General features: G+C 32.5%; 2 protein-coding genes across 2 annotated transcripts; one reads left to right on the forward strand and one right to left on the reverse strand.

Annotated features, from left to right (window-relative positions):
- Positions 1–10,804: 10,804 nt before the first annotated feature.
- LOC145330366 (cornifelin homolog) lies at positions 10,805–15,837 on the forward strand. Its single transcript, XM_080175003.1, has 3 exons — positions 10,805–11,206; positions 13,618–13,674; positions 15,719–15,837. The coding sequence occupies exons 1-3, from the start codon at positions 11,155–11,157 to the stop codon at positions 15,835–15,837; spliced, it is 228 nt and encodes a 75-aa protein (XP_080031129.1). The 5' UTR covers positions 10,805–11,154.
- Positions 15,838–17,177: 1,340 nt separating this feature from the next.
- Positions 17,178–19,108, reverse strand: LOC145330686 (uncharacterized). Its single transcript, XM_080175344.1, has 2 exons — positions 17,785–19,108; positions 17,178–17,544 (listed from the first exon to the last, which is right to left on the reverse strand). Exons 1-2 carry the CDS (start codon positions 19,013–19,015, stop codon positions 17,525–17,527), a joined length of 1,251 nt encoding a protein of 416 aa, XP_080031470.1. The 5' UTR covers positions 19,016–19,108; the 3' UTR covers positions 17,178–17,524.
- Positions 19,109–26,027: the final 6,919 nt, after the last annotated feature.

The following is a 26,027-nucleotide window of genomic DNA, read 5'->3' on the forward strand; positions in this document are numbered from 1 at the left end:
TTTACTGTTTTTAAAATATAAAATAAAAATCGGGTTATCGAATTCAACTCCTTAAGTGCCCCTAGAGGCCTCTAGGGGGTAGAGTCGCTAGTAAAGGAAAGTAAATTATATGCACCTCTAAAAAGATAATTAAAGGAAACTTTCTGACATTACCGATCACCAGACAGAAGGACTAACACAAAAAAAAATCATATAGACGGACACAGACATTATAGAACAGCCACGCTAAAAGAAATATAAAATTGTTCTGTACAATTGTTATGACGTACAGACCACAATCATAGAAAAACTTCACTAAAATGCCTTAAATCGAAAGTATTTAGACTAAAGAGCCTATTTTTCTTTTTAAAATATGTAACAAATACATATCTAGCTACAAATAGGCATAGGCAACAAGAATAATCATATTTTTAGTAGCAAATGATACACAAAAGAATTATATTACTAGATGTACAAAAATGATGTAAAAAAAGATTAAAACAATTACTTAGATAATTTAAATCAAGTAAAAAAATCAGGATAAATATAAAAAATAGTATGCAGGATAAAAAAATGATTGATAGATCGATAGGGGAAACTAGTGAAACGAGCTAAAAATAAAGAGAAAAAAGTAGTATAGTATAAAAATCATTATAATAAAGTAACAGGATGTGTGTGTGTTTCTGTACCGAAGGATTTCGCTTACCGCTGAACCGATATGCTTCTCCTTTACAGGGTAGCATCTCCTGGGAAGGTATTATTTTTTTTAAACAAAACAATTTTTTTTTATCAAATTCAAATCTAAAATTCAAAATTCAATCCCGTCCCTACTCAGGTACGTGCTCCTAGAGGTCTAGCCGCTAGTTAAAATATAGAGAAGCTACGACTAAAGATTGCCTATCACTTCGTCAAAATCTAGTTTCCTTGACTTTCCCATAGTTTAAGCTTTCAGCGATAGGGTAAGACAATCCTTATAAAAAAAATTAATAGTATCTATTTCTATCTGTGTGTACCGTATGATGTCTGTAACCGCTTAACTGATATTCTATACTGTGTAGCTTCTTATAGGTTCTGGGAAGATTTACAATTATTTTTGAGGAGGGTACCACCATCCTCCTAAGAATTAAAATGATCCCTACAGATTTTTTTAAACTAAAACGTTGAGTCTACTTCCTCCCAACCCCCTCTAACCCAATTGGCTTCTAGAGACCCTGTAGGAGCGTAGCCAATATTTATAATAAACTCAAAGATAAAATTTAGATAAAACATAAGGATGACTCCAACCTGAAGAAGCGAAGCACAAAAGTATTAAGGAACAAAGTTAATTACCGAGTAGATTTGTTCAATAGCCATAAAAATTGAAGAAAAAATAGATTTTATAGATTACATTAGCGACCTCTAGGGGTACTTGATGTGGGGAGGGGGAAGTAGACCCCCCTCCCCACACTTTCAATTTTGGTTTACTTTCCAATACCTCTAAATAGTTATAAACCTTCCAAGAAATTATAAATCATGTTACTTTTATTTAAGTATAGTAGAAAATAATGAAACCTTTACAAGTAATTGTGTAAAATATGTAAAATTTTAACCCAAAAAATAATACCCCAAAGTAGTAGTTTTATAGGGAGTGATTTAAAGATTCAGCTATGAAGTCTTTGTATATTGGCACATTTTTTCAACTGGTGTCTCAAAATCTTTGAGAACTTTTAATAAATTATTATTGGTTTGTACAAACTCTACAAAAGTAATTGTAATCTTTATTGTCGAATCTCTGAGTCTCAATTGGCTGTATAACTTATTATTGTTTCTTACTGTATACTACTCTATTGTTCTTTTATTTAAAGCTTATAAAAACTGAGCTTCTTAGAAATATAAAGATCTGTTTTGAAAAAAAAGTATGAGTTTTTTTGAAGGACACATGTAGAATAAAAGTTCCTTTTTCACGCTGTTATCAGATGAATATTGAAAATTGACTGATATATGTTTCAACTTTTGAAAGGAGTTTTTAACAGGCGCCCTTTCACTTTTTTGTACAGGAACTCGGGGAATAGATAATTAAAGATAAAACTTTGCCCCCCTTTTAAATAGTTCATGTGAAATTAATTCTTTTAGAACTAATAAAAATTTAAATGGATGAAAGTTTATAGATTAATTTAACTTTAATTTTCACCTCCTCCCTGTTTTTTTCATAACAAATTTTTGGGAGATTTTTAAGCTGTTATTTACTTTAGCACAATTCTATAACAGGACAGCTCAGGTTGTAATTGAACAGTTATACTAGGGCATAAATGAGCTTTTGAGAACCAGACAAAGCTTTGCTTAAATGTAAAGGGATATAATGGGAGAGAAAGACATAAGATGGAAATAAAGTGACGGACAGAAAGAGAGAGAGTGAGAGAGAAAGAAAGAGAGAAAGAGAGAGAGAGAGAGAGAGAGAGAGAGAGAGAGAGAGAGAGAGAGAGAGAGAGAGAGAGAGAGAAAGAAAGAGAGAGAAAGAGAGAAAGAGAAAGATAAGAATATATTGAAATTGAGGTTGTGAGAGAGAGAGAAAGAGAGAAAGAGAAAGATAAGAATAGATTGAAATTGAAATTGAGGTTGTGAGAGAGAGAGAGAAAGAGAGAGAGAGAGAGAAAGAAAGAAAGAAAGAGAAAGAGAGAGAGAGAGAGAGAGAAAGAGAGAGAAAGTGAGAGAGAGAGAGAGAGATATTAATAGATAAAGATAGAACGATATATAGGGGCTAATAAATAATAAAGATAAAAAATTAAATTTACATTAATATATAACTAAATCGAGATTGAATAGAATAAATTGAAAGATAGAAAGAGAAATAGAAAAGGAGAGAGAGCGAGAGAGATAGAGACAGAAAGAGAGAAATAGAGGTAGATATAAAATTTTAAAAAAAATATTAAGAAAGATACAGTGGGAAAAAAAATTCAAAATGGCCTAAAAAACTTGGTAAAAATAACCTCCCAAGAGTAGATATTGATAAAGGTCGTGCAATTAAGGGTTCAGTTGTCATAAACATAATGTATTAACAGATTTTTGGGTCAAATCTTTAAAGATTTTTACTTTTTATTTTGATACAAGTATTTGTAGGGTTGGGGAGCCTAGTAGCAAAGCTCCTGCATATATAAAGTAAATAAATCAGTATTTTGATATGGGGAAAATTTATTTTACATTTAATGTTGATTGACATGATTTACGTTTCATATTTTTAGTAGCGTAGCTTTTCATAAATACGGTCTATTCATAATATTTTCTTATGTACATATGCCAAAGCAAACTGAAAGAAAAATTCTTTATTTACCTTTATAAGGTAAGTAATGGTTAATATTGATTTATTAATTGACTACATTTGTCAAAAATTGAAGAAAGTTACGTTCAATTTTATAAAAAAAAAATTATACTTACAGTCTTCTTTCTTCTTTAGATTAAAATGTATTACAGTTTATCCTAGGGTTTAAGCTGTGCTACCTTATTATCCTTGTTTTAATATTTTTTATTTATTTTCATCTGTAACCTGTGATATGTCAAGAATATGAAAATTTCTTCAAATGTTTACATTACTAATTCTAAAATTTAAGCTTTTTATTTTTCTATCATTCTATTTTCCAAATGGCAGGAAGGGAAGGGACATTGGACTGTAAATAACACATTTACCCATAGCTTTTTGTCCATTTTATCTAGTTTGATGGCTCTTTGACTTATGGTACTTTTTAAGAATTTTGTATGGTTGTTAACTTGTTTCCAAAATATTAGTGTCAAAACTTTAATAATTTTAATCTACAGAATGAGTTATTTTGTTTATTAACATTGGGAATTTATATCAATGTATTGCCCATTGTCTTATCCCTATATATTTTTCTTTCTTTCAATGGAAACCTTAATTCTTGGTGTAAATATCTAACCAGTTCATATCTATTTAATGACAAAACATAATGGGAAAAAAATGTAAAATGTATAGATTATTATAATTACCTCCTCTTGACACAAAGTTTGAGTCTCGGCCTTTATGTAAATAATGGAAAAAGGGTAATGTAAATTTATCACATATTATTATAGACAGCTGTTATTCAGAAGGAAACCATATAAAAAAATATAGGATTCATTCATGTTTCTATTGATCTTGACTTTTATAGATTTTCAATGGTGGAGGTAAAAAGGTTAATTAGCACCCCTAAACCCTCCCCCCCCCCTTTCAAAATTTGAAACCTCTTGGTTTACCCCTCTCAAACCTTTAAAACTCCTTATTTTAAACCCCTCAAAAAAAGAGCTTGGATGTCCCTGTTTACTATTCTAGATTATTTTTTGGCCTTCTTAAGGTTTTAAAGCTTTTAGATTATTGATATATTCGATCTCATTAATATAACTGCATCAGATCCTATAAATCTACATAACCTATGATAAAAGGTTGAATAAAGTCATAAATTTTCAAACTGCTTAATAACATTTCAAACCTAACCTTAGAATTTTATCATTGCAACAAAAATAAAGATACCAATAGAAAATTTGCTTTAGTAATGTAAAAAGTAATGATATCTTATTTTTAACAAATTTATTATGTAATGCCAACTCCCCCCCCCCCCATTCCTATTTGTTTCAAAGGGAAAACAATACTTGGAAAAGTTTTTTGGGGGCCTATTTCTAATTATGGTGAATGATAGTCCTTCCTCTTTAATAAACAGCCTAAACCATTAAAAAATCCTCTGTAAAATTCCGAAACGAAAATCTAAATTTTAAAATCTTAATATCTTGCTAGATTGCTATTGTTATTGCTGCGTTATTTAAGGATTGTTCTTGGAAGGTTTGAAAAAACTCTCTTTTAGAATAACATAATAATGGATTTACAATACGTGGATATATTGACAGGGAAAGTTGTAGTCAATCTAGGAAAATAAAATGGACCTCATTCATTGGTCAGTAATAGGGGATGGGATGGAGTGGATTTGAGTGACGGTATTTTAGCCAGCTGGGAGTTACACGTTATTAGAGTACATAAAAAATCTCGTGCAACATCCAATTAGTTAATATATCGATTAACATAACCCTGAATAAATATTTATTATTTCTAGTTTAGACTTTTCTATAAATTTATGACTTTCAGAAAACATTAAATTTAATTTAGATTGGCGAAATGCTAAATATATTCACACATATATTTATATATATTTGTTGCTTCCACTACAGCCTGTAGGGGATTTATGAGATTATTTTTTAGGAAAATAACTTAATACCACCCTAAAATATTCATAATGATTATTTGAAAGTCAACACATTTAGAGAATTAGGAAAGTTCCGAGATATTTAGCTTCAAACAAACCTTACTACCTATATTGTACAAGTAACTGTCTTCCTAGCATCTAGGGGCACTATATTCGAAGGGATATCGAAGCACGGAAAAATAGCCTAAAACCATGCTCCAGGCTTATTTATAAAAATTGAATAGCTTAAAACCATATCAGGACCTATATGGAGCTTCGCCTTATAGGAAAACCACATTGGTTCAGCGGTTATCGAGATTTTTTGCTACAAACAAAAAAAACTTACTGCTCAATATAAAGAATTTATAATCTGATCTTTATAGACAATTATTTAGTTTGTTAAAGTAAGTTGCAGAAGAGCATTACTAAATTATTTCTTAAAAGTGAATTAAGCAGTTAGTCTGAAGGCCTTCCCATTTCATTGATGACAAACACCTAGACGACTGTGTATGTATGCAAGTTTAAAAAGTACAAGGTCAAAAACAAAGCTGCTTCTAAAATTTTAATTAATGTTTGGTTATTATAATAACCTCTTTGTTTTGTACATTAAAAATATATGTAAATTAGGCGAGATAAATACAAAATACATACTGTACAAAATTTGACCTTGAAGTAGCCACCCATCATTTCGTTGCCCTCAACCTTTAATGATCAGGGATACAGGGGTTCAAAATGGCCTATGATCCACTCATTCTCGTGTTTGTAGGTTATTTCTTGACTTTAGTTGTTTTTTACTAAGGGGAAGTAAGGGGTATCGATCTATTTAAGCAACATCAAATTTTCAAGAACAAAGATGTGAAAAGTAGAAAACAAGAATATCTTAAATATTGTAGATATGGGTTTCTAAAAGTAAACAGTAAGTAAAGTTTCCAAAATAAAATGAACCGCCTCTAAAGAACCAATCACAATTCTGAATAGTTATTTGAACAATAACATGTGGTTTAATGACAAAGTGGCTGAAAAAATTAGCCGTGTGACGTCAATAGATCCATCTCTTCTTAAGGGGTTTTCATTCGCAATTCTCCTCTCATCTCTCCCTTTTATGACGTCACACGGCTCATTTGTCTGCCACTTTGTCGAGTCATGACCACTTTTATTAAACGAATACATATTCAATTTATACCATTTGAATAAAGACCTGTCGATTGTATAATTTATTCAAATTGTTAATCGACGAACATTTTTTAAAAGGAATCCCCAACTTCTATATTATTCCGCCTATTAAATTTATTTACACATTGAATTGAAGTTAGATTTTAACCTTAAAAGGACTCGCTTCCTTTTCTATTTGTATCACTTTAAATACCAAAGTGAATCCATAAATATCCATCTACCATAAAGAAGTAATATAAATATTGGTATATGGTATGATCTATGTCTAGACAGATATTCATTTTTTAGGGAAGTATTGTATTTGTCAGGGGAGGGTTTTAATATATTTTACATGAAACTCAGATGGCTGATTTCAAAATAACTTGAAATGAAAAGCTTAGACGTCCTGAAATAAATTCATTGTTGATTTTATTTCATATTCTTAATCTTTGTCTTTTTAAAAATTAGAATAAAATTTACCAAGCTAAATTTGCTTGATTCACTTCATTAAGATTTGCTTTTGATAATGAGCTTATCATAATTAAAGTATATTTCGGAATGATAAAGTAGACTTTTTTTTAAATTGAGTTGAGAAAAATTTGTAACTGATTTTTTTTTAATTGTTACCTACACTGTTAAATCAATGTCTCTTGCACTGGCATGTAATCAAATACATTTTGCAATATACAGTGATAAGGGATGACAATTTACAAACCTTTACAAGAGGACAGATAGACAAACAATTATAGAGTAGCTTCACAACAAAAAAAAAGCTAAAATCTTGGAGTATCCTTTTTAATGTTCAGATAAGAAAATATCAGACGCTAGAGCTAGACAAAATAAAATATTTACACGAAGAGCAAAATCAAATACAACAAGGATGACAAGCGATCATTATCACTTATAGAGTGACATTGCTTGAAAGTTTGAAAATTATTATGATGTTTTATTTTAAGATTTAATGTAAAGTATTTTTCTGTTTTGTGAGTAAAAGTTTTGAATGAATAGGACGATTAAACATATCTAGATTCATATCATTTGCTACAGATAACAGGACGTACGGATGGATGCACCTAACAAGTGAAAAAGCATCGCTTTAAAAAAAATTTCATAAATTTTAAATTCATTTTCAAATGTCATTGCATAGCTATATTATAAAAGAGATTCACGGATACAATGATAAAAGATTATAATTCAATTATCCTCCAATTAGCCAATTTGTGAAGTTCTGGATTTGGTAGCTTGGATATATAAGGAGAGATTAATTGTTTGGTGCTTTACCTCAAAATTTAGTAGCGAGTAGCGAGATACCCTTAACACTTTATTTTTTTAATATCTATAATAAAAAGTAGAACGATGTTTGTTTGTCTATCTGTTTGTTTGTAGCGAAGGATCTCGCAAACCGCTGAACCGATTGGGTTCTCCTTTACAGGGTAGCTTCTCATAGGTCCCGGGAAGGTTTATAACTATTTTCTTGGGGGTTGGGAACCCCCCACCCCCCAAAAAATGAAAATTTTTCTTTTTCTTTTTAAAAATAAAATTAAATTAAAATAGTGGGGTCGACTACCCCCTTCCCCCCCAAAAAAATATTCTCCCCCCCCCTAATTTATTTTTAAATTTTCCTTTAAATCTAAAATACGAAAAATTGGTTTGATATATTCCTTTGATATAGAGCCCTTTGATGCTAGGGGCGCGGCTGCTAGTATTGTACAGGGGAAAGGCATTTTTTCAGATGCCTGACCACTGCAGGGCCTACTCTTGATGAACCTGATGAAATACCCAATAAAACCAGTGAGTTAAACCGCCTTATTATTAATAGCATAGTAAGCAGCTTATTGTGCCTATGAAAAAATGGCGTCATACTATACAAATCATCATTAATGAACAGTATGACGTCATTTTTATGGGCACTGTATGCTGCTTAGGATTTTTATCATACTCGAAGAAGTAGTTTTATACTTATGCGTCCAACAAGATCTTAAAAACAGTTGTGATATCAAGTGAACAGCAAACAAATAGCCCAAGCTTAAAAAATCATAAGTCAGAAAAGCGAATAGTTTGAAACATAAATCTAGAATTAACACGTGAAGCTTTACAAAATGTGTCCAAAAATCGTCAGGTGACGTCATTGAAATGAGTGATGAGAGGAGAAGTGGGAAAGAAAACCTATAAAAAAAAGAGATGGATAATCCCTTATTTTTATGACGTCAAATGGCTGTTTTTTAGACACTTTGAAATCAAAAAGCAAGTTTTAAAATGGACGTTCAGACTTTTTGAGTAGAATTAAAGAGTTGGCTAAGTTTCTACATCATATCTTTTTTACAGAAATAAACATGCAAGGTTTAAATTGGTAGGACAATTCTGACATTCCTTGAATAATGATAAGAGCTATCTTTAATTATTAATTACTTGAAGAAAAGCGTCACTTAAAATAAAAATCTGTGCTTATTTTAAAGAAAAGTTTTGCTCTATGGAAAATTAATAACTTTTTATATTACTGAATAAAACTATGTTGAAACAATTTTGCCACAAAAATTGTGCATTTTGTCCTAAAAGTTTTCATTATTCTAATATTTTCTTTTTCTCTCCCTCATTCTCTCTCTTTCTCTCTCTCTCTCTCTCTCTCTCTCTCTCTCTCTCTCTCTCTCTCTCTCTCTCTCTCTCTCTCTCTCTCTTCCTCTCTCCCTCTCTTTCGATTTTTTCTTTCTTTTTCTCTCCTTATCCATTTCCCTACTTTGATTTCTTCCAATTTTCTGGAGCGTAGCTTCTCTATAAGTACGCAGGTAAGTACATAGAAACGTTGGTTAAAATGAGTAATACCCTTTTATATAATGTTGGATATTAGAAAAATGATCTAACCCAAACCTTCCACTCTTTTTCTTGTATGAAAGTCTTGTGTAGGTGATCTAATCTTGCGGGGTTACTAAGTTTCTAATTTAACCTCACCTTAACTGATTTAGTTAAAGCAATAAACAATCAAACGATAGATAATATCACGTAGAAACGTCGTTGGTAAAAATGGTTTATACTCTTTTATATAATGTTGGATATTAGAAAAATGATCTAACCCCAACCTTTCACTCTTTCTCTTGTATGAAAAAACTTTTGTAGGTGATCTAACCTTGCGGGGCTACTCAGTTCCTAATTTTACCTCACCTAATAAAAGCAATAAACAATCCCCTTTTGATTTGTTTTAGTTTTAGTGAGAAATATAATTATCCTATTATATAAAGTACTGAGGTTTTTTGTCTGTAGCGAAGGATCTCGCTAACCAATGGAACGTCATGGTTCTCCTTTACAGTGAAGCTTCTCATAGGCTGTAGAGATGGTTTTAGGCTATTTCATTTTTAAAATAAGTCTGGATAGGGTTTTAGGCTATTTTCTGTCTTTATATATACCTTCGAATACAGAGCCCCTAGATGAAGGGGCGCAGCAGCTAGTGTAATATATTTACCTGTTATATTTTATTGAAATTATAGCCATCGTGTTATTGCTGCGCTTCTAGTGGACATGGTTGTCCTGACTGTTCTTGTTGTTGAGACTTGATCATGCAACAAACCTTGAGAGGGGTGTCTACGGGTTTGGTCATCAACACGGGTGCCAGAGGTTTAGATATTTTACATATTTATCAGATTTTTTCTATGAAAAAAGAGTACATTTCTTAGGTCATTTTATTGTCAATCGTTTTAATGTGTTACCTATTTAAATAGAATTTTACAAAAAAAATTCTTATATCTGAACAAAATTATTTTTTTGAGGTTTTGTAGATTATTTATCAAATGATTTTTTTCTACATAAGATTACTAAACATTTTAAATAATATCAATGTGAAACAAAATTAACATGTTGAAATAGATCATGAGCTGCTATACATGAAAATTTCTCCAAGAATGCTTATGCAAAGTTATTGAATATTCAGATTATGATATGCCTAGAATTACAATCAAAACATAATCATTACAGTTGTAAGGAACCTAATTTACTTTAGAAAATACCGTTTAAAAGTTTAATTTGTGGGTAATATTACTTTTTTTAGGGACTAAACTTTCTATTTTTAAAATTGCCGATAAAATGAGCCAACCTACGTTTTTCTTTGTCGAAAGATATCTAATGATGCACTTGTATTTTGACAAGGGGACATGTGATAAGTTTATTTTAACGGCAAATTTGGAAATTCACAAATATAAATTAGCATGATCTACAAAAACACATATTTTTTTATTAAATTTAATACAAGTTGTATATCGCATTGTATTACAAATAGCTTTCTTAAGATATTAGAATTTTTAAAAAATGCTATACATGATTTTACATTATGGCTAAGATCCGGTTCTAATCCAGCGGATATTAACCGGCAAAGCCATACTGGAAAATAGCGGAAACATTTCCTCAAAATTCTGACACCCCTGAATATTGAGGCAATACCTAAAGACAAGAGAGTAAAGCATTGGCAAAATAAAATAATCCCAATCCATGCCACCAACCTACAAAAACAATCATACCTCAACCACAATCCATCAGTATCTATCTATCTTTGCTACCCTCCACTATCTATCCATTATCTATCTATCTATCTAACCTGAAAGTGTATATTATTGATAAAGTGACCAAGATACTGAATGGTTATTGTGCAAAATATTTTTGCATTTTTTTTGCAAAAATATTTCTTAAGTTGAACAAAAAGTTTTAGATCATAAACTTTTGTCAAATTATTTTAGTTTAAGGTGACCAGAAAAATGTGATTAATTGTCATAAAATAAAAATAAAACACTAGCAAATAATTAAATTCTGTGAAATTATTGTACAAATTTTGTGATTAATAATGACAGAGTGGGATCAGGATTTATTTAGATGCTGGGAAAATCCTATGATATGTAAGTATGATATTTCAAAAAAAATTCAGGTCAAACGGCTGGCAACACAGCAAGGCTCGCCAGCCTCTTATCGGCTGTGACTAGGCCTTAAATGTAAACCTGGATGGATGATTTGAAAAATATTTTGAAAAAAAAGGATTGCCATATTTAGGTCAGCTGGCTTTGAAATTGTAAAACGCTTCTAGGCAGCTGAAACCCTGCTGCCGAGCCCTGCGTATGTAGTCTCTATTTCTGATAAATATAAGCAATAGAACAGAGGTGGATTCTTAAAAAACTTTTTGGCTCATTGCCTCACTAAAATCAGTGATGCTCGCAAATTTTTTTGTGAAAAATTCTCCAAATCGCATAAAAAATCTACAAAAATTAATCAAAATCTTATGTTTTTGTAGATTTTTTATGCGATTTTGGAGGATTTTTCACAAAAATGCTTAGCGAGCCTCACTGATTTTATTGAGGCAGTGAACTAAAAAGTTTTTAAAGAATTCACCTTAGATCTAGAAAGAATCTAAAATAAACTTGGTTTTGTTGTATTTCATTTGAGATTGGAAATGAGATTTTTGATTTAATTACTGATTCGATTTAGTTTTCTATATTAGGTAAGCTTAATATGGGTTTTAGGATTTTTTATTTTTCTGCCCTATTCGTCTCCCTTAGAACACAGATTCTCTAGATGCTCGGGTACAGTTGCTATTTTTAAAAGCGAAGCTTTTCTATAATTAGGGTCGGTCTTTCCGTACGTCCGTCCGTGACGGATAGCTTTTTTCGTTAATTTAGGCATGTTAGAATTGTCATATCGATTTCAAACTTTGCATGGTGATTCCTTTAGTACTTAGGTACGATTTAGAAAGCGTAGCAACTCTATAATCATTACCAGAATGTCCGTACGTTCATTTTAAACATGTTCATTATTTTACTTTTTTAATTAACAGATTTTTATGTGGACTAATCTTCCGATGGATCTTATTTTTGGTATACTGATTCCTGGGACAACAAAGTATAATGCTATAAGCGAAGCAATTCTATAATCAAGTCCTAAAAATGTAAGTATGTCCATAAACATTATCCTGTGTTAAGCAGTTTTTCAAAAGTACTTACAATTTTGCTCCGACACTTATACATTTATATTCTGGTTGTTTATTTCTGACACTATACAAGTGTTAATGTACTTTTGTCCTTCCGTTTCAGTGCTTCTCTTTTATGGATGTTGTCATCCTTGTTTTTAAAAGCCTCTGTTTGCATATTAAAACGTGTCATAACATGGTCTAAATTAATTATTTTTGGCCTTTGGCTTAAAACTTTTGGGACGATAGAAGTGTGATCTATTATTAATATTTTTAGGTGAAAAAAAATTAGATAACGAGTAGTTAAAAATGTATCATATATTAATTTATTTGTTGAAAATGGTTGCTTTTTAATTCTTTTTAACCTTTTGAAGGGGAGGGGGAGTGTTGAATGTCCCTCCCCCCTCTTTGTTTTTTATCTCATTGTCAATGTGTGAAAGACAAGGGGATATACTTAACTGACTTATCTAGTATGATAGCTTTTTTTTAGGATTTGCTCTCAAGATAATCAATAAATTGTTTCTTTAGAGCTTTTGAAATCCAAATCAAATCATTTGTAAATAGGTGTGATAAGCTTCTAAAGGCCATGGGGAAAAGCACTAATTTTGTAACAATCTTTTATAACATAGATTATCTATGATACAAAGTATCTTGATGTCTGTCCGTCTGTCTGTTCCTTAAGATCTCAGTAACCACTGAACCGATTGGATTATAATCTTCAGGGAATATATCTAATGGTACTATGGTGGTTTTAAGCTATTTTCTTGGGACTTGGGAAACTTCCAACCCCAACCCCCCAAAAAATAAAAAAAAATCTTCTCATTTTTTTATGCAGTTAATTTAAAATGTGGTGGTTGCAGCACCAGAGGTACTTTTTTAAAATACCTCTTTGGGCAAAGCCCCTAGAAGCTAGGGGCGAAGCCGCTAGTTTAATATAGCCACCAAATTCCAAATTTTTTTTAAATAAAAGAAGGATATTAACATTATGGAAAGGATTTCTTAGAAACTCTTACTCTAAATATTTTTAATTATTTTTCATAATTTCACAACCTTCACCTGTCCGTAAAACAATATAAATATAATTTAAATATATAATAATATGTTGTGTTATATCATCATCTTTTTTATCAAAAGAATGTCCTCAATTTATCTAACTTAATGTTTAATTTCTTAAGTTACTTCGTGTAATTTTTGTAGACTTTATTTAAATAGCAACTGCGCTACTAGCATTTTCTCAAGAAGCTTCCATAAAATGGAGAACTCAATCAGTTTAGTATTCATAAAATTCGTATCCATCAGACAAAAAATCCTTACTACTTTACATACTATTGCATCGTTTTTTTGTTTCAGGTATATGTGGAACCTTTTGTGATTGTTGTTTGAAGTACCAGAATGCGCTCAGTTTAGGTAATAAACATGATATATCTAGATAGATAATCTTACCCCAAAATTCGTCAAAATTTAAAAGGGATTCCATAGCAGACAAAAGCCTTTGTTTATGTTTTGAATTCAAGTCATGCAAGCAACAAAATTTTCTGTGATATATTTTAAGAAAACTACCTTTATCCTTTGGAATCCAACTATTCATAGCTAACTTATGGGTTTTGTCGTCATATGCTTTACGCTATACTATAAAATAAATTTTACACAATATAATTTAAACTTTACCTGAAGAAATGCGACGATAATGCGAACGAAATGAAAACAGTATGATCTTTCCTACAAAAATCTGTACAGAATTTCAACCAATGACATGTCTGGAATGCATCACCACTGTTCTCCTATTGGCTGATTTAGAAAAAATGTATCTATTGTTCAAGTATTAAAAAAAACACTAAAGGGGAAAGGGGTTAAAAAACTGTATCTCCCCATTTCGCAGTGTCCTTGTACCGACTCTCAATTTGGTTATTGAAAATTAACCAATAGTGCCAGTTATATTAACACAGCCAGTAGAAAAATCAATTTGGTAGCATTATAAAAATGGCATTGAAAAAGAGTGGGAGGAAGTTCTTTGTATATTATTATATATTATAGATCTGTTGGTTAGATAAGCCTGGACTGACCTACTGTATCCTGTCCTGTGTCCTACCCTACCTACCCACACTACTATATCTTTATTGTTTAGGTAAGCCTGGACTGACCTACTGTATCCTGTCCTGTGTCCTACCCTACCTACCCACACTACTATATCTTTATTGTTTAGGTAAGCCTGGTCTGACCTACTGTATCCTGTCCTGTGTCCTACCCAGCCTACCCACACTACTATATCTTTATTGTTTAGGTAAGCCTGGTCTGACCTACTGTATCCTGTCCTGTGTCCTACCCTGCCTACCCACACTACTATATCTTTATTGTTTAGGTAAGCCTGGTCTGACCTACTGTATCCTGTCCTGTGTCCTACCCTGCCTACCCACACTGCTATATCTTTATTGTTTAGGTAAGCCTGGTCTGACCTACTGTATCCTGTCCTGTGTCCTACCCTGCCTACCCACACTACTATATCTTTATTGTTTAGGTAAGCCTGGTCTGACCTACTGTATCCTGTCCTGTGTCCTACCCTACCTACCCACACTACTATATCTTTATTGTTTAGGTAAGCCTGGACTGACCTACTGTATCCTGTCCTGTGTCCTACCCTGCCTACCCACACTACTATATCTTTATTGTTTAGGTAAGCCTGGTCTGACCTACTGTATCCTGTCCTGTGTCCTACCCAGCCTACCCACACTACTATATCTTTATTGTTTAGGTAAGCCTGGTCTGACCTACTGTATCCTGTCCTGTGTCCTACCCTGCCTACCCACACTACTATATCTTTATTGTTTAGGTAAGCCTGGTCTGACCTACTGTATCCTGTCCTGTGTCCTACCCTACCTACCCACACTAATATATCTTTATTGTTTAGGTAAGCCTGGACTGACCTACTGTATCCTGTCCTGTGTCCTACCCTACCTACCCACACTACTATATCTTTATTGTTTAGGTAAGCCTGGTCTGACCTACTGTATCCTGTCCTGTGTCCTACCCTACCTACCCACACTACTATATCTTTATTGTTTAGGTAAGCCTGGACTGACCTACTGTATCCTGTCCTGTGTCCTACCCTACCTACCCACACTACTATATCTTTATTGTTTAGGTAAGCCTGGTCTGACCTACTGTATCCTGTCCTGTGTCCTACCCTACCTACCCACACTACTATATCTTTATTGTTTAGGTAAGCCTGGACTGACCTACTGTATCCTGTCCTGTGTCCTACCCTACCTACCCACACTACTATATCTTTATTGTTTAGGTAAGCCTGGTCTGACCTACTGTATCCTGTCCTGTGTCCTACCCTACCTACCCACACTACTATATCTATATTGTTTAGGTAAGCCTGGTCTGACCTACTGTATCCTGTCTTGTGTCCTACCCTGCCTACCCACACTACTATATCTTTATTGTTTAGGTAAGCCTGGTCTGACCTACTGTATCCTGTCTTGTGTCCTACCCTGCCTACCCACACTACTACTTAGAAGAGAGGCTAGAGAACTTTATGGAATAGAGGTAATCCATTTTCCAGTATAGCTTTGAAACCAGTAAATATCTGCTGGATTAGAACCGGTTTTCAGCCATAGTAAAAAGTAATTTTAATGCATCATTTTGCAGACAATTTTACACAAATATAGAAATAGACATTAAACTTGCATTTCAATTTCCTCGGAAATCTGTCTATTATACGGTGGGATAAATGATTTTTATTATTTTTTAAGAGGAAGATAATGGTATATGGACATCCTAAAACAACTAACCCCTTTGAAGATTAAAATTATTGGTTAAAAATTTGAAAATAAATAGTCTATATCATTAAGAAATTATTGGCAGCTAATGTCAGTAAACCTTAGAAGTTATTGTATACTAAAGACTAGTTTTTGTGTTGTAATCAAGAAGATGGGACATTGATATATAATTTACTGTAATACCTAAAGTTTTTTAACCAGCAAATCTTATTGGTTGGCTCAAACAACATTGAATACTTGTATTGAATTTTGATTGGCTGGTTTCAAAGTAAGAGTTTCCAAAATTTTAACCAATAATTCAATCTACAGATTGGATAGTGTTGTTTATATTTTTTGGGGTGTATATAAATATATCGTCCATTGTCTTATTCCTTAGGATCCCTGGTTGTGATAGTTGTCCGAGTCATGCTTACCAGGAAATTAATAAAACTTTTCATGTCTATAATAGGTTTCTACAATGTAATCAATTCTAAAATTAGCATTATAGCATGTTATCTATAATACAAAGTAGAACGATGTCTGTCTGTCTATTTGTTTGTCTGGTTGTTTGTCTGTCTGTTTGTTTGTAGCGAAGGATCTCGCTAACCGCTGAACCGATCGGGTTCTCCTTTGCGCAATTTTGTTATGAGTACTTATGGAAGATGATTAAAGTCCCTCAATAGATTAAGACGTCATACGATTGAATTGCCAATAAGAGTCCAGTATACACTGTAATTGACCAATGGTAAAAATTTATGCTGGCCGCTTATTGGTTATTTTATCGTATGACGTCATAATCTGTTGAGGGACTTTAATAATCTTCGTACTTATGTACTACAAAAACACAATAATAATAATGAATTAGATTTTGTGATTCGATATATCATTACTTGGATGTTGCACCAGATTTTTGTGTACTCTGATTAAGTAATGCTCGAATCTGAGCTCGATCTTTACAGGATAAAATAACTAACCACTAAATGAGATCCATATTAGCAAGCTATATTGTTAATTGGCGACGAATTTTCCCCTGTCAATATATCCACATATATACTATAGGAAAGTAGGCTGCCGTTCCAGAATCCAAAACCAGTCAGGATCTCTCATGCAAACCTAAATTATAAGAAAGGTTTCCTTTTTCTGGTAGGGGATGAGTCCTATAATCTACAACTAGAAATTTAACATTTAAAGATCTTTAAATACCTAGTTATATAAATACATGGAGAAAACATAGAAAAAAACATTGAAAACAAACTATCTTTAAATGTTAAAATTTCGTCCTAGGTACCTAAGTCGGAGGGAGTGGAGGGTGGGCGACATTTTAGATTTTAGTCCAAACTTTAAAATTCTGAAATATATAAAATATGAAACATATCGTTTGACATTTATTGAATTACTGAAAGCGACAGCTACATTTCCAAATAGCTTCAATGTTGCACGTGGGAACACCGAACCCGGTTAGGAAAGTAGGCTGCCGTTCCAGAATCCAAAACCAGTCAGGGTCTCTCATGCAAACCTAAATTATAAGAAAGGTTTCCTTTTTCCGGTAGGGGATGAGTCCTATAATCTACAACTAGAAATTTAACATTTAAAGATCTTTAAATACCTAGTTATATAAATACATGGAGAAAACATAGAAAAAAACATTGAAAACAAACTATCTTTAAATGTTAAAATTTCGTCCTAGGTACCTAAGCCGGCCAAAAAGGGAAAAGTAGGACTCAAAACCGCCAAAAAGGGAAAAAGGAAAACCTACCTAAGTTCTCTTCAAAATCTTTAATCAGAGAGAGACCCAAATCCCAGTCCAAAGTAGGTTTGTCCATCCATTTAAGAAGAGAGGAAGGCCATCCTTTCTTGATGTCAGCTTGTTTGCGTTGAACAAAATCAAGGCCTTGAGGATTTGTACGAGATAATAGGTCAGCAATAACAGCCGCCTCGGAAGACAAACGGGGACAATGTTGCACATACAATCTGCAACTGAAATGAATTGCTAAGTGATTCAGGGCAAACATAATCACGCTGGTATACATATCTTCCTTGGAGCGTCCTTTTTCATAGGCCCAGACAGTACCAAGGTTATCAACCATCAAAACAACATCACAATTAATGAAATGTTGAATATTATGATAAAAAGGAACCAGGAGACCGATGGCCTCAAGCAAAGTAGTTTTTCTACCAAAGTACTTGTTGGAACCATCACATCGTTGAAGAAAAGTCAATGGCCATAAAGCTTGTCCAACATAAAAAATATTGGAAAAAGGAGCACAATAACCAGCAGCCCCTACACCAATATCGTATTCCATATCTTTGTTAATGTTAGGAAGACCAGCCGCATCAGATACAAAGGTTTTAACTATTGCAGGAGGAAAACGGGTAATATTCGCCACAGGAAAACCGTCTTCTAACTCTTCAAAAATATGTAGCCATAAATTCAAAAAACGAGCAGATGCCGACCCCATAAATATGGGAGATGTTGAATAAGCATCAGATAGTTGTGCAATAATAGGAGCTCTCAAAAATCTTAACAAAGGGCACATCAAAACAAAGGTGTTAATTACCCCTGAAACTTTTTGCATCATTTCTAGGGTAACCTTGGGCATGAATAAAGCAGATTGTAGGATCTTCATATGAGTAAGTCTCTTAGAAGCATTGTAGGACCAAGACATCTCATTTGTATCAAACACCACACCCAACACTGTTCCTTTTGTACGATACAAGAAAGCTTTATCTTGGCCAGATGTATCTGCTAAAGGTAGCTTTATTTTCTTAGCTAACTCCAAATAAGTTTCTATAAAAGCCATGTTCTCTTGAAGATTTGGTGTAACGGTGACTTGATCATCAAGTGTTCGGTGTAGATATTGGCGATCTGTATTTGATTTTAACTTAACCAAATCACTCACAGTTTGATGTAAATCATCATAATTAGGAACAGATGATCTAGCACCGAAAATTTGACGAAGCTCAATGAAAATCTTGCCAAGCCACATGAAGCCTTGCAAATAAAATTGCTCGGCCTTGGCTGGGACCAATTTATAGGCCAAGACATGATCAAGTTTACTAATATAAGAACCCTTGCCAGTATTACAGATAATTCCTCTTGTGCCAACCATGATAATTTTAAATACCGAAAAGATGGATTTTCCTTAAAATAACCTTCACCATAAAGTACAGGAAATCTAAATTGCAGGTCCTCATCATCAAGGTTTGCTTGACCAGCACTCATATCAGATTCATCAGATTTATGTATCATAGAGAGAAGTTTAGCTAATTCAGTATTAGTAAGCTGAATCTTTTCCTCATCCTTGTTAACATCACTTATCTTTGAAGCCAAGGAAGAAAACGAATTAAGAGGTGGATCTTTGTTTGTGACTTGGGTAATTTCATCTTGAGTCTTTTGATGGTTTACTAATGAATTTAAAGTTTCGTTATTACTTAAGCGAGCTCTGGCCTCTGGAAGAGTTTCATGTTGAGAAACTTTATTTGTCTTTGTATTATGGACATTTTCATTATCAATGTCCGTCCTTGCTTTTAGTAAAGAACCATTTAATTCCTCCGATCCCAATGTTGGAAGATCTTAATATAAATAAAACTACTTAGAAATACATAGATAATATTATAACTGTACATAAAACCAGGATAAAACTTGTAAACTTAAAATTTTAGTCATGATAGAATAAAACAATAAAATCAGTGTTTTTTAAGAAAACTTTGAAATTTCTTTATAACTTTGGCTTGGGCTACACCATGTTGCCTAGTATATCTACGGACAGTATTTGATCGCCATCTACCAGCCAATTGGCAATCCTCCTCAGAAAATTCGTCAGGGCAGGTTGCCATCATGCTTGGCAACCCTGCCCTAAATGAATGTGCAGAAAATTTTGATTGCAAATCAGAAAATCGTGGTTGAAGCCATTCACGTAGATAATTATTTACAGCTGAAATAGTGACTAGTTTACCAGAATCCCATTGAAACACATTATTATAATTAAAACCTTTTCCTTTCGCCCAACAGAGTTCATGAAGTTTTGACATATAATTAACAGGACAATAACGTTTATCTTCATAGGAAAATAAATCAAGTACTGATCCACTAGGACTTTCCACTTCTGTGACTTTGGGAAGAAGAATCATAATAGACAACTGATCTTTTGAAACAATTTTGATTTTTTCCCACGTTAAAATTCTTATGGAATCCATTGAGGAGACATTTGTACTAATCAATTCGCCTAAACGGCTAGCCAACCAAAATGCAGTAAGACTCACTAAGAAATATTATTTTAAACTTATGTTAATTATTCCAAAATAAAATTTAAAATTAGTTGAATTTTACAAAAAAATAAGATTTCCAAATTAACTTAAATAAAAACCTACTCAGTTTTAATCAAAACATCATAAGATAAACTTTTCAAATTAAAACTAAATAAGAACCACCTCAGCTTAAAATAAAACTTCATAAAAACTAAATTTTCCAAATGAAATTTTAATAAGAATCTAGTCAGCTTTAAATAAAACTTCATAAAATAAAATATTTTTTAGTACCTATGGAAAAAATTTTATTTGAAATAAATATGTAAGAAAATTTTAAAAAATCCAAATATTAAAAGCAAAAAAAATTATTTAGGTTTAAAATAAACACCTGTCCACAGAACATGTTTATCAAACATAGATAAATTAGATGTAAAAATGCAATGGCCCCAAACTTTCAATATGGGGAAAGTAATCACATTTCTTTGAAGACACAATTCATTTTTACAGGCTTCAAAATTTTCAATACCTTTGAGGTAGGAATATAAAATAGGATCTTCAAAAGCAATAGTAGAACGATAATTAAGTATATGAAGTTTCTTCAATCCAGATAAATAAGATTTAATTGTACTTGCTCTCAACAATTTCCAATTCTTTAAATAGTTAACATAACCATGAAGTATTTGAGAAGAGACTGGCAGAGATACAGTTAATCCTCTATGTTGTACAAAATCGAAAAATGAAATCCAGCTAGTCTTATATGACGCCCAAGAACTTGAAGCCAGATGAATACTAATAAAACTTAGTAAAAACGTGGGTAAAATTGGTATATAACTTTGTAAATTAAATTTCGCTCCAAATTTAGAAATTAATTTACCTTGAGTATCAAAAGAGGTCTCATTACTCTTCGTTAATCCTGATTGTGCTTTGTAACGTTGAGTAACACCCGACACTTTGTTGCTTTGAACAGCTTGGACAGCTTCATCATAAGACAAATCTTTGAAAATCTTGAATTTTATCATAATTGCAGGAAACACATCACGCACGATTCTCTTATACTCAATCATAGACATAGCAGCATTTGAAAAAATGATGGGAGCACATGGAAGAATTTGTTTTAAATCACTGCAAAATTCATCATCGAGAATGGGAGTAGATAAATTAAGAGTAGCAATAATCATTCCAGACACATTTGGGCCTGCCAGTCTTTGATTGTCATTAAGATGATTCTCAGAACCAGGTAAAGCAAGACATAATAACTCAAAACCTAAATTGCCTCTCTTGTTTACAGTCAAAGCAAATCTAACACAGACATCTACAAAAGGCTCTAAAGTTTGATTCAAGGTATCAAAGGCAGCATCTATAAGCATTGTATCATGATGTAAGTATACATTTCTAGACAGACATAATTTCTTGATAGAAATCCATCTTGAGAACATGGAGTTTTCCTAATCATTAAAAATTGTTTTATTATCTATACAGTTTAAATAATTATCCAAAATAAACGCCATTAAAAATATTTACATTAAAAATCAAGAAAAAAATTTAATACCAAATAATTTTTATATAGGGAAAAAACAAACAATTTAATAATTAGAAAAAATAAAATATTTTTTTAAATTAAATACCTACAAAGAAAGAAAACTTAATTTAGACAAACAAAAATTTTACTAAAAGTATTTTAAAAACAAAATGTAAAAACTGTATAGATACATAAAACAATCTACCTGAAAAACTAACTCATCAGGTCTTAAAATGAGTTCGACATCATATTGACTTAAATCCTCGTTGTTAAACAACTTTTCTAGAGGAAGCTTAATCTTGTGGGTTTGTCTGCTATTGTAGGCTACTCGAAACGAACCGTCTGCAACCCCATCAATCGATCTCAAACATATAGACGCATAGCTCTTATTCAATTCCTTAGCATGAGGACGAAAAATACCATATTCTTGAATGTCCTTCCTTTTCCAATCATACCTTAACATCAAAATTTCGACTTATAAAAAAGAAACAAAATGATCTTAAACTTAGAAAGGAAAAACCATAAAAATATTATATCATAAAATCTTATAAACTATTTATCAAATTTTAGAGAAAATAATTTGTGTAACTTCAAACCCAAAAACTAAATCCTGAACGAATATCCTATTATATAAAGTAGCAAGCGTTTTTTGTCTGTCCCCAAGGATCTATCTAACCGCTGAACCGAAATTGTTCTCCTTTACAGTGAAGCTTCTTATAGGCCCTGGGAAGGTTTTAAACTATTTATGGAGATGGTGTCTTCAACCCCCTCCCCCCCCAAAAAAATATTTTTTTGAAACTAAAATTTAAAATTGGATGAGGTCGAATTTTCCCTCTCCTACCAGTGCCCCTAGAGGCTTCTAGGGGCGTAGCCGCTAGTAACTTATAAGGGAGGGAATTAGGGAGGGAGAATCTTTTATATTCATTTTTTTAAAAGAAATAAACTATTTTCATAAAACATTACATTACTTAATTATTTTAAACCTTTAATATTTAAATGAATAATAATAAATCGTAATTCCTGAAATAAATAAATTAATTAAAATTTCAAAATTTAAAAAAAAAAAAGAACTTACCCAGGAACGTCCACTCCCAAATTCTCATTACCCGACATTTTAGATTTTAGTCCAAACTTTAAAATTCTCTTAGTGAATCCAAATCAGCTGTTTTATAATCAAAGAAACAAAATGTCTGGAGGTGAACAGAATTGAAATAGTAGATGTAATTGTTTGGCTATTTCCAACCAAAACTATTGATGTTAAAACACTACAGCAAAAAAATATTACTATACAGCAAAACTTCTAGTCTATAATCAACTTTTTCTGTCTGTTTGTTTGTCTGTCATAAAAGCGGCTAAATAATAGATTACTATTTTTTTGTGAAAATCCCTTTTTCTTACCAAAAATGATTAACAATATCGTCTATATAATTTACAGCCCTTTCACTTCACAAACTTTGCCTGAATTTAAAGAAAAACAAAGCGACTAGAGAAACCAAAATCATCCCTAACTTGTATTGGGATAAGAAACTCTGAAGCCCGCTATAGAATATTGTGTTAAAACAACATCCAACAGAAAACCAACCCTTAGATTTCACTACCTTTGTCAGGAAAAGTTACAAATTTGTATTGACGAAAATTTATTCCGCCTTCTCTCACAATTAATTTCATGCGCCAGACATGCTGCAGTTAGTCCTAACGTCTCTAGTATGGCGTGGTATAGTCAATACTCGAACCCAACACCTTCATACTAATATAAATCATATCATGCGTCTTACATTGTAGGTGCAAAGGGTTTGGTAGAAATGTGTGAACACCAAACTATTTGTCGAACTATTTATGGACAAGTTTTAAATAAACATCATTACCTTGAACAATAGTTGAATGGATTCAAGGGTTATTTTCTTTTTCTTTAAAGTGCAGCTACTATATAAGTTTATTCTAAGGTATCCTGAGACTATGTCAGATACATGATATAGATAGTTAGTTTAGATGGAATGCATTGGCCCGAAACATTTGCAACTTTCATATAAAGGTCGTGCAATCAAAGGGTTGTTTGACCATGAAATCATGACGAAGCCCATTTTGTTCCGAATTTGTATCACTTTTGAAAAGTGCGACTCCAGTTACGTCATATTTTTCTTTCCCGAAAAAGGGAAGGGGGGAAGAAAATCTCTTCAAAAGAGATGGGGAAAACCCCCTTTTCTCTCATCTCTTTTATCTTCCCCCCTTCCCTTTTTTTTCTTTCCCGCTTCCCATTTTTCGGGAAAGAAAAATATGACGTAACTGGAGTCGCACTTTTCAAAAGTGATACAAATTCGGAACAAAATGGGCTTCGTCTGAAATCATTAAGCAAGGTTTGGCTCAGAGATACACCAAAATAAGATCTTGTGATGTATTACGTACCCATAGGCCATTCGAGGCTAAAGTATATTCTAATAACAATTTTTGTTCGATAATCCTATTTTTGTAATTAAATCAAAATATTTTACTTTTATTCAGTGGCGTGCAAAGCACTTTGTCTAGGGGGGGGGGCATTTTGAAGATTTTGTAAAATTTTGCCCCCCCCCCCCCTAAAGCAAAGTGCCCCGGGGGGGCACTTTGCTTTAGGGGGGGGGGGGCATTTTGATTATATATACTAACTTTAAATAAGGGCGTTTTAGAGGGTGGAATTATTTAATTATGGGCCTTCTAGTCCTTATCCCTTCTTCCCCATCCCTTCCCCCATCCCTATTTTCCATTTATATCCCCCATCTCTTCTCTCCAATCCCTTCTCCCCACCCTGCAATGACCGAAGGGAAGGGAGCTAGAAAGCATCTTCGAAAAAAAAAGTACAGAAGATAATTTAACCTTCCCCCCCCCCCCCCCTCCACCACAAAATATTTTTTTATGGGTGGAAAGGGATGTTATAAAATCTCAACAGGAAGGATGAATAACCCCATTAAAAATTTTTTGGGGGGGAGATAAAAACACTCATTTTGGAAATAATTTACTTAAAATTTATCTATTATGTAAAACTGATTTTAAACAAGGATGACAACATCTATAAGTAGCAAAGCACAAAAAAATCATTAATAAGAATTAAGTAGATTTAAAGAGCATCTGTTGAAATCAATATATATTTTAGATATAAAAAGTCACAAATCCTTTTTTCTGTATGTTGTGTGATGACAGTCAAAGTAAATTACATACTGGATGCTCGAAACAGCAAGAAATTTTTTTTTTAATCTTATAATCCACAAAAAAAATTATCGTTCCATAAAAACCAAAGATATAAAGAAAATTACTTGTCCTTTTATCTACAGATATAAAAATCTCTTAGAAATATGGAAAACTTTGGGGTATAGTTTCTTTTGTGGCAACGCCCCTTAAAGGGCATTTCGTCGTATTTTCATAGTAGCTTTTAATAGGTTATTCTAGGTTAAGTTGGGTCAGGTGATTTCCCCGCAGGGTTAGGCAATTGGCCCCGCAGGAGCTATAAATAGGTGAAAAGCTGCTGTGAAAATACGACGAAATGCACCTTAAGAGGCAATGTCACAAAAGGGACTATACCCAAAATTTAAAAGATACAAAAAAAGCCAAAAACGTCCGACGTCCGACCTCCATGAATTTTTAATAGTTAATTATACTCCATAATGATGGGAATGTTAACATTAAGTTTTAGCCTTCTATCTTTAATTGCAGTTGAAAAAATCACATTTCCCCCTTAGCATTTTGTACTGACAGCCATAGTGAATTATAGAGAAGCTAAAAAGTTATATCAACATATCCTACCCTCTTTAAATGGCACTTTAAAACTCTGTTAATTTTTGATTAAGTGGTGTTTCCAATGATTTATAAGGGAAGTGCGTGAAGCGCACCTAAAAATATTTACTTCCCCTTTGAACTAAAATCAATTAAAGACAACAAGAGTGGCGTATTTTATCAAGTTAGGAATATAGAGTGTAGTTAGTTTGAAGGGTTTTTAATGAAAATTGCCATAAAAAAAAACATGTCTTTTTGTAAGGGTATGTACACAAAAAAAAATGATAAACTTATCCTGAAAATAATATGACATCATAAATAGTTATTCATTTAGACAGACATACAGTGTTGAGAAAAAGGCTTAGATAAATATCAACGCTGTTTTTTTTTATATAAGATAACTTTTTAATTAAATATTTGTTGTTTTATAGAAATAAAAACAAAATATACAATGAAATAATAAGCAGAAACCATTTAGAAGGGAGCGAAGC

Source organism: Acartia tonsa, chromosome 10 (assembly GCF_053477335.1).
Source record: "Acartia tonsa isolate MP-2025a chromosome 10, ASM5347733v1, whole genome shotgun sequence".
NCBI lineage: Eukaryota > Metazoa > Arthropoda > Copepoda > Calanoida > Acartiidae > Acartia > Acartia tonsa.

Bases quoted from the DNA above. Each gene is read 5' to 3' on its own strand.
- LOC145330366 (XM_080175003.1), top strand. From the start codon at position 11,155: ATGACAGAGTGGGATCAGGATTTATTTAGATGCTGGGAAAATCCTATG. The intron at 11,207-13,617 runs GTAAGTATGATA...TTTTTGTTTCAG, and splicing joins CTGGGAAAATCCTATGATAT to GTATATGTGGAACCTTTTGT. The intron at 13,675-15,718 runs GTAATAAACATG...TTTATTGTTTAG, and splicing joins CCAGAATGCGCTCAGTTTAG to GTAAGCCTGGTCTGACCTAC.
- LOC145330686 (XM_080175344.1), bottom strand. From the start codon at position 19,015: ATGTGGCTTGGCAAGATTTTCATTGAGCTTCGTCAAATTTTCGGTGCT. The intron at 17,545-17,784 runs GTAGGTTTTCCT...CTTATAATTTAG, and splicing joins AGATTTTGAAGAGAACTTAG to GTTTGCATGAGAGACCCTGA.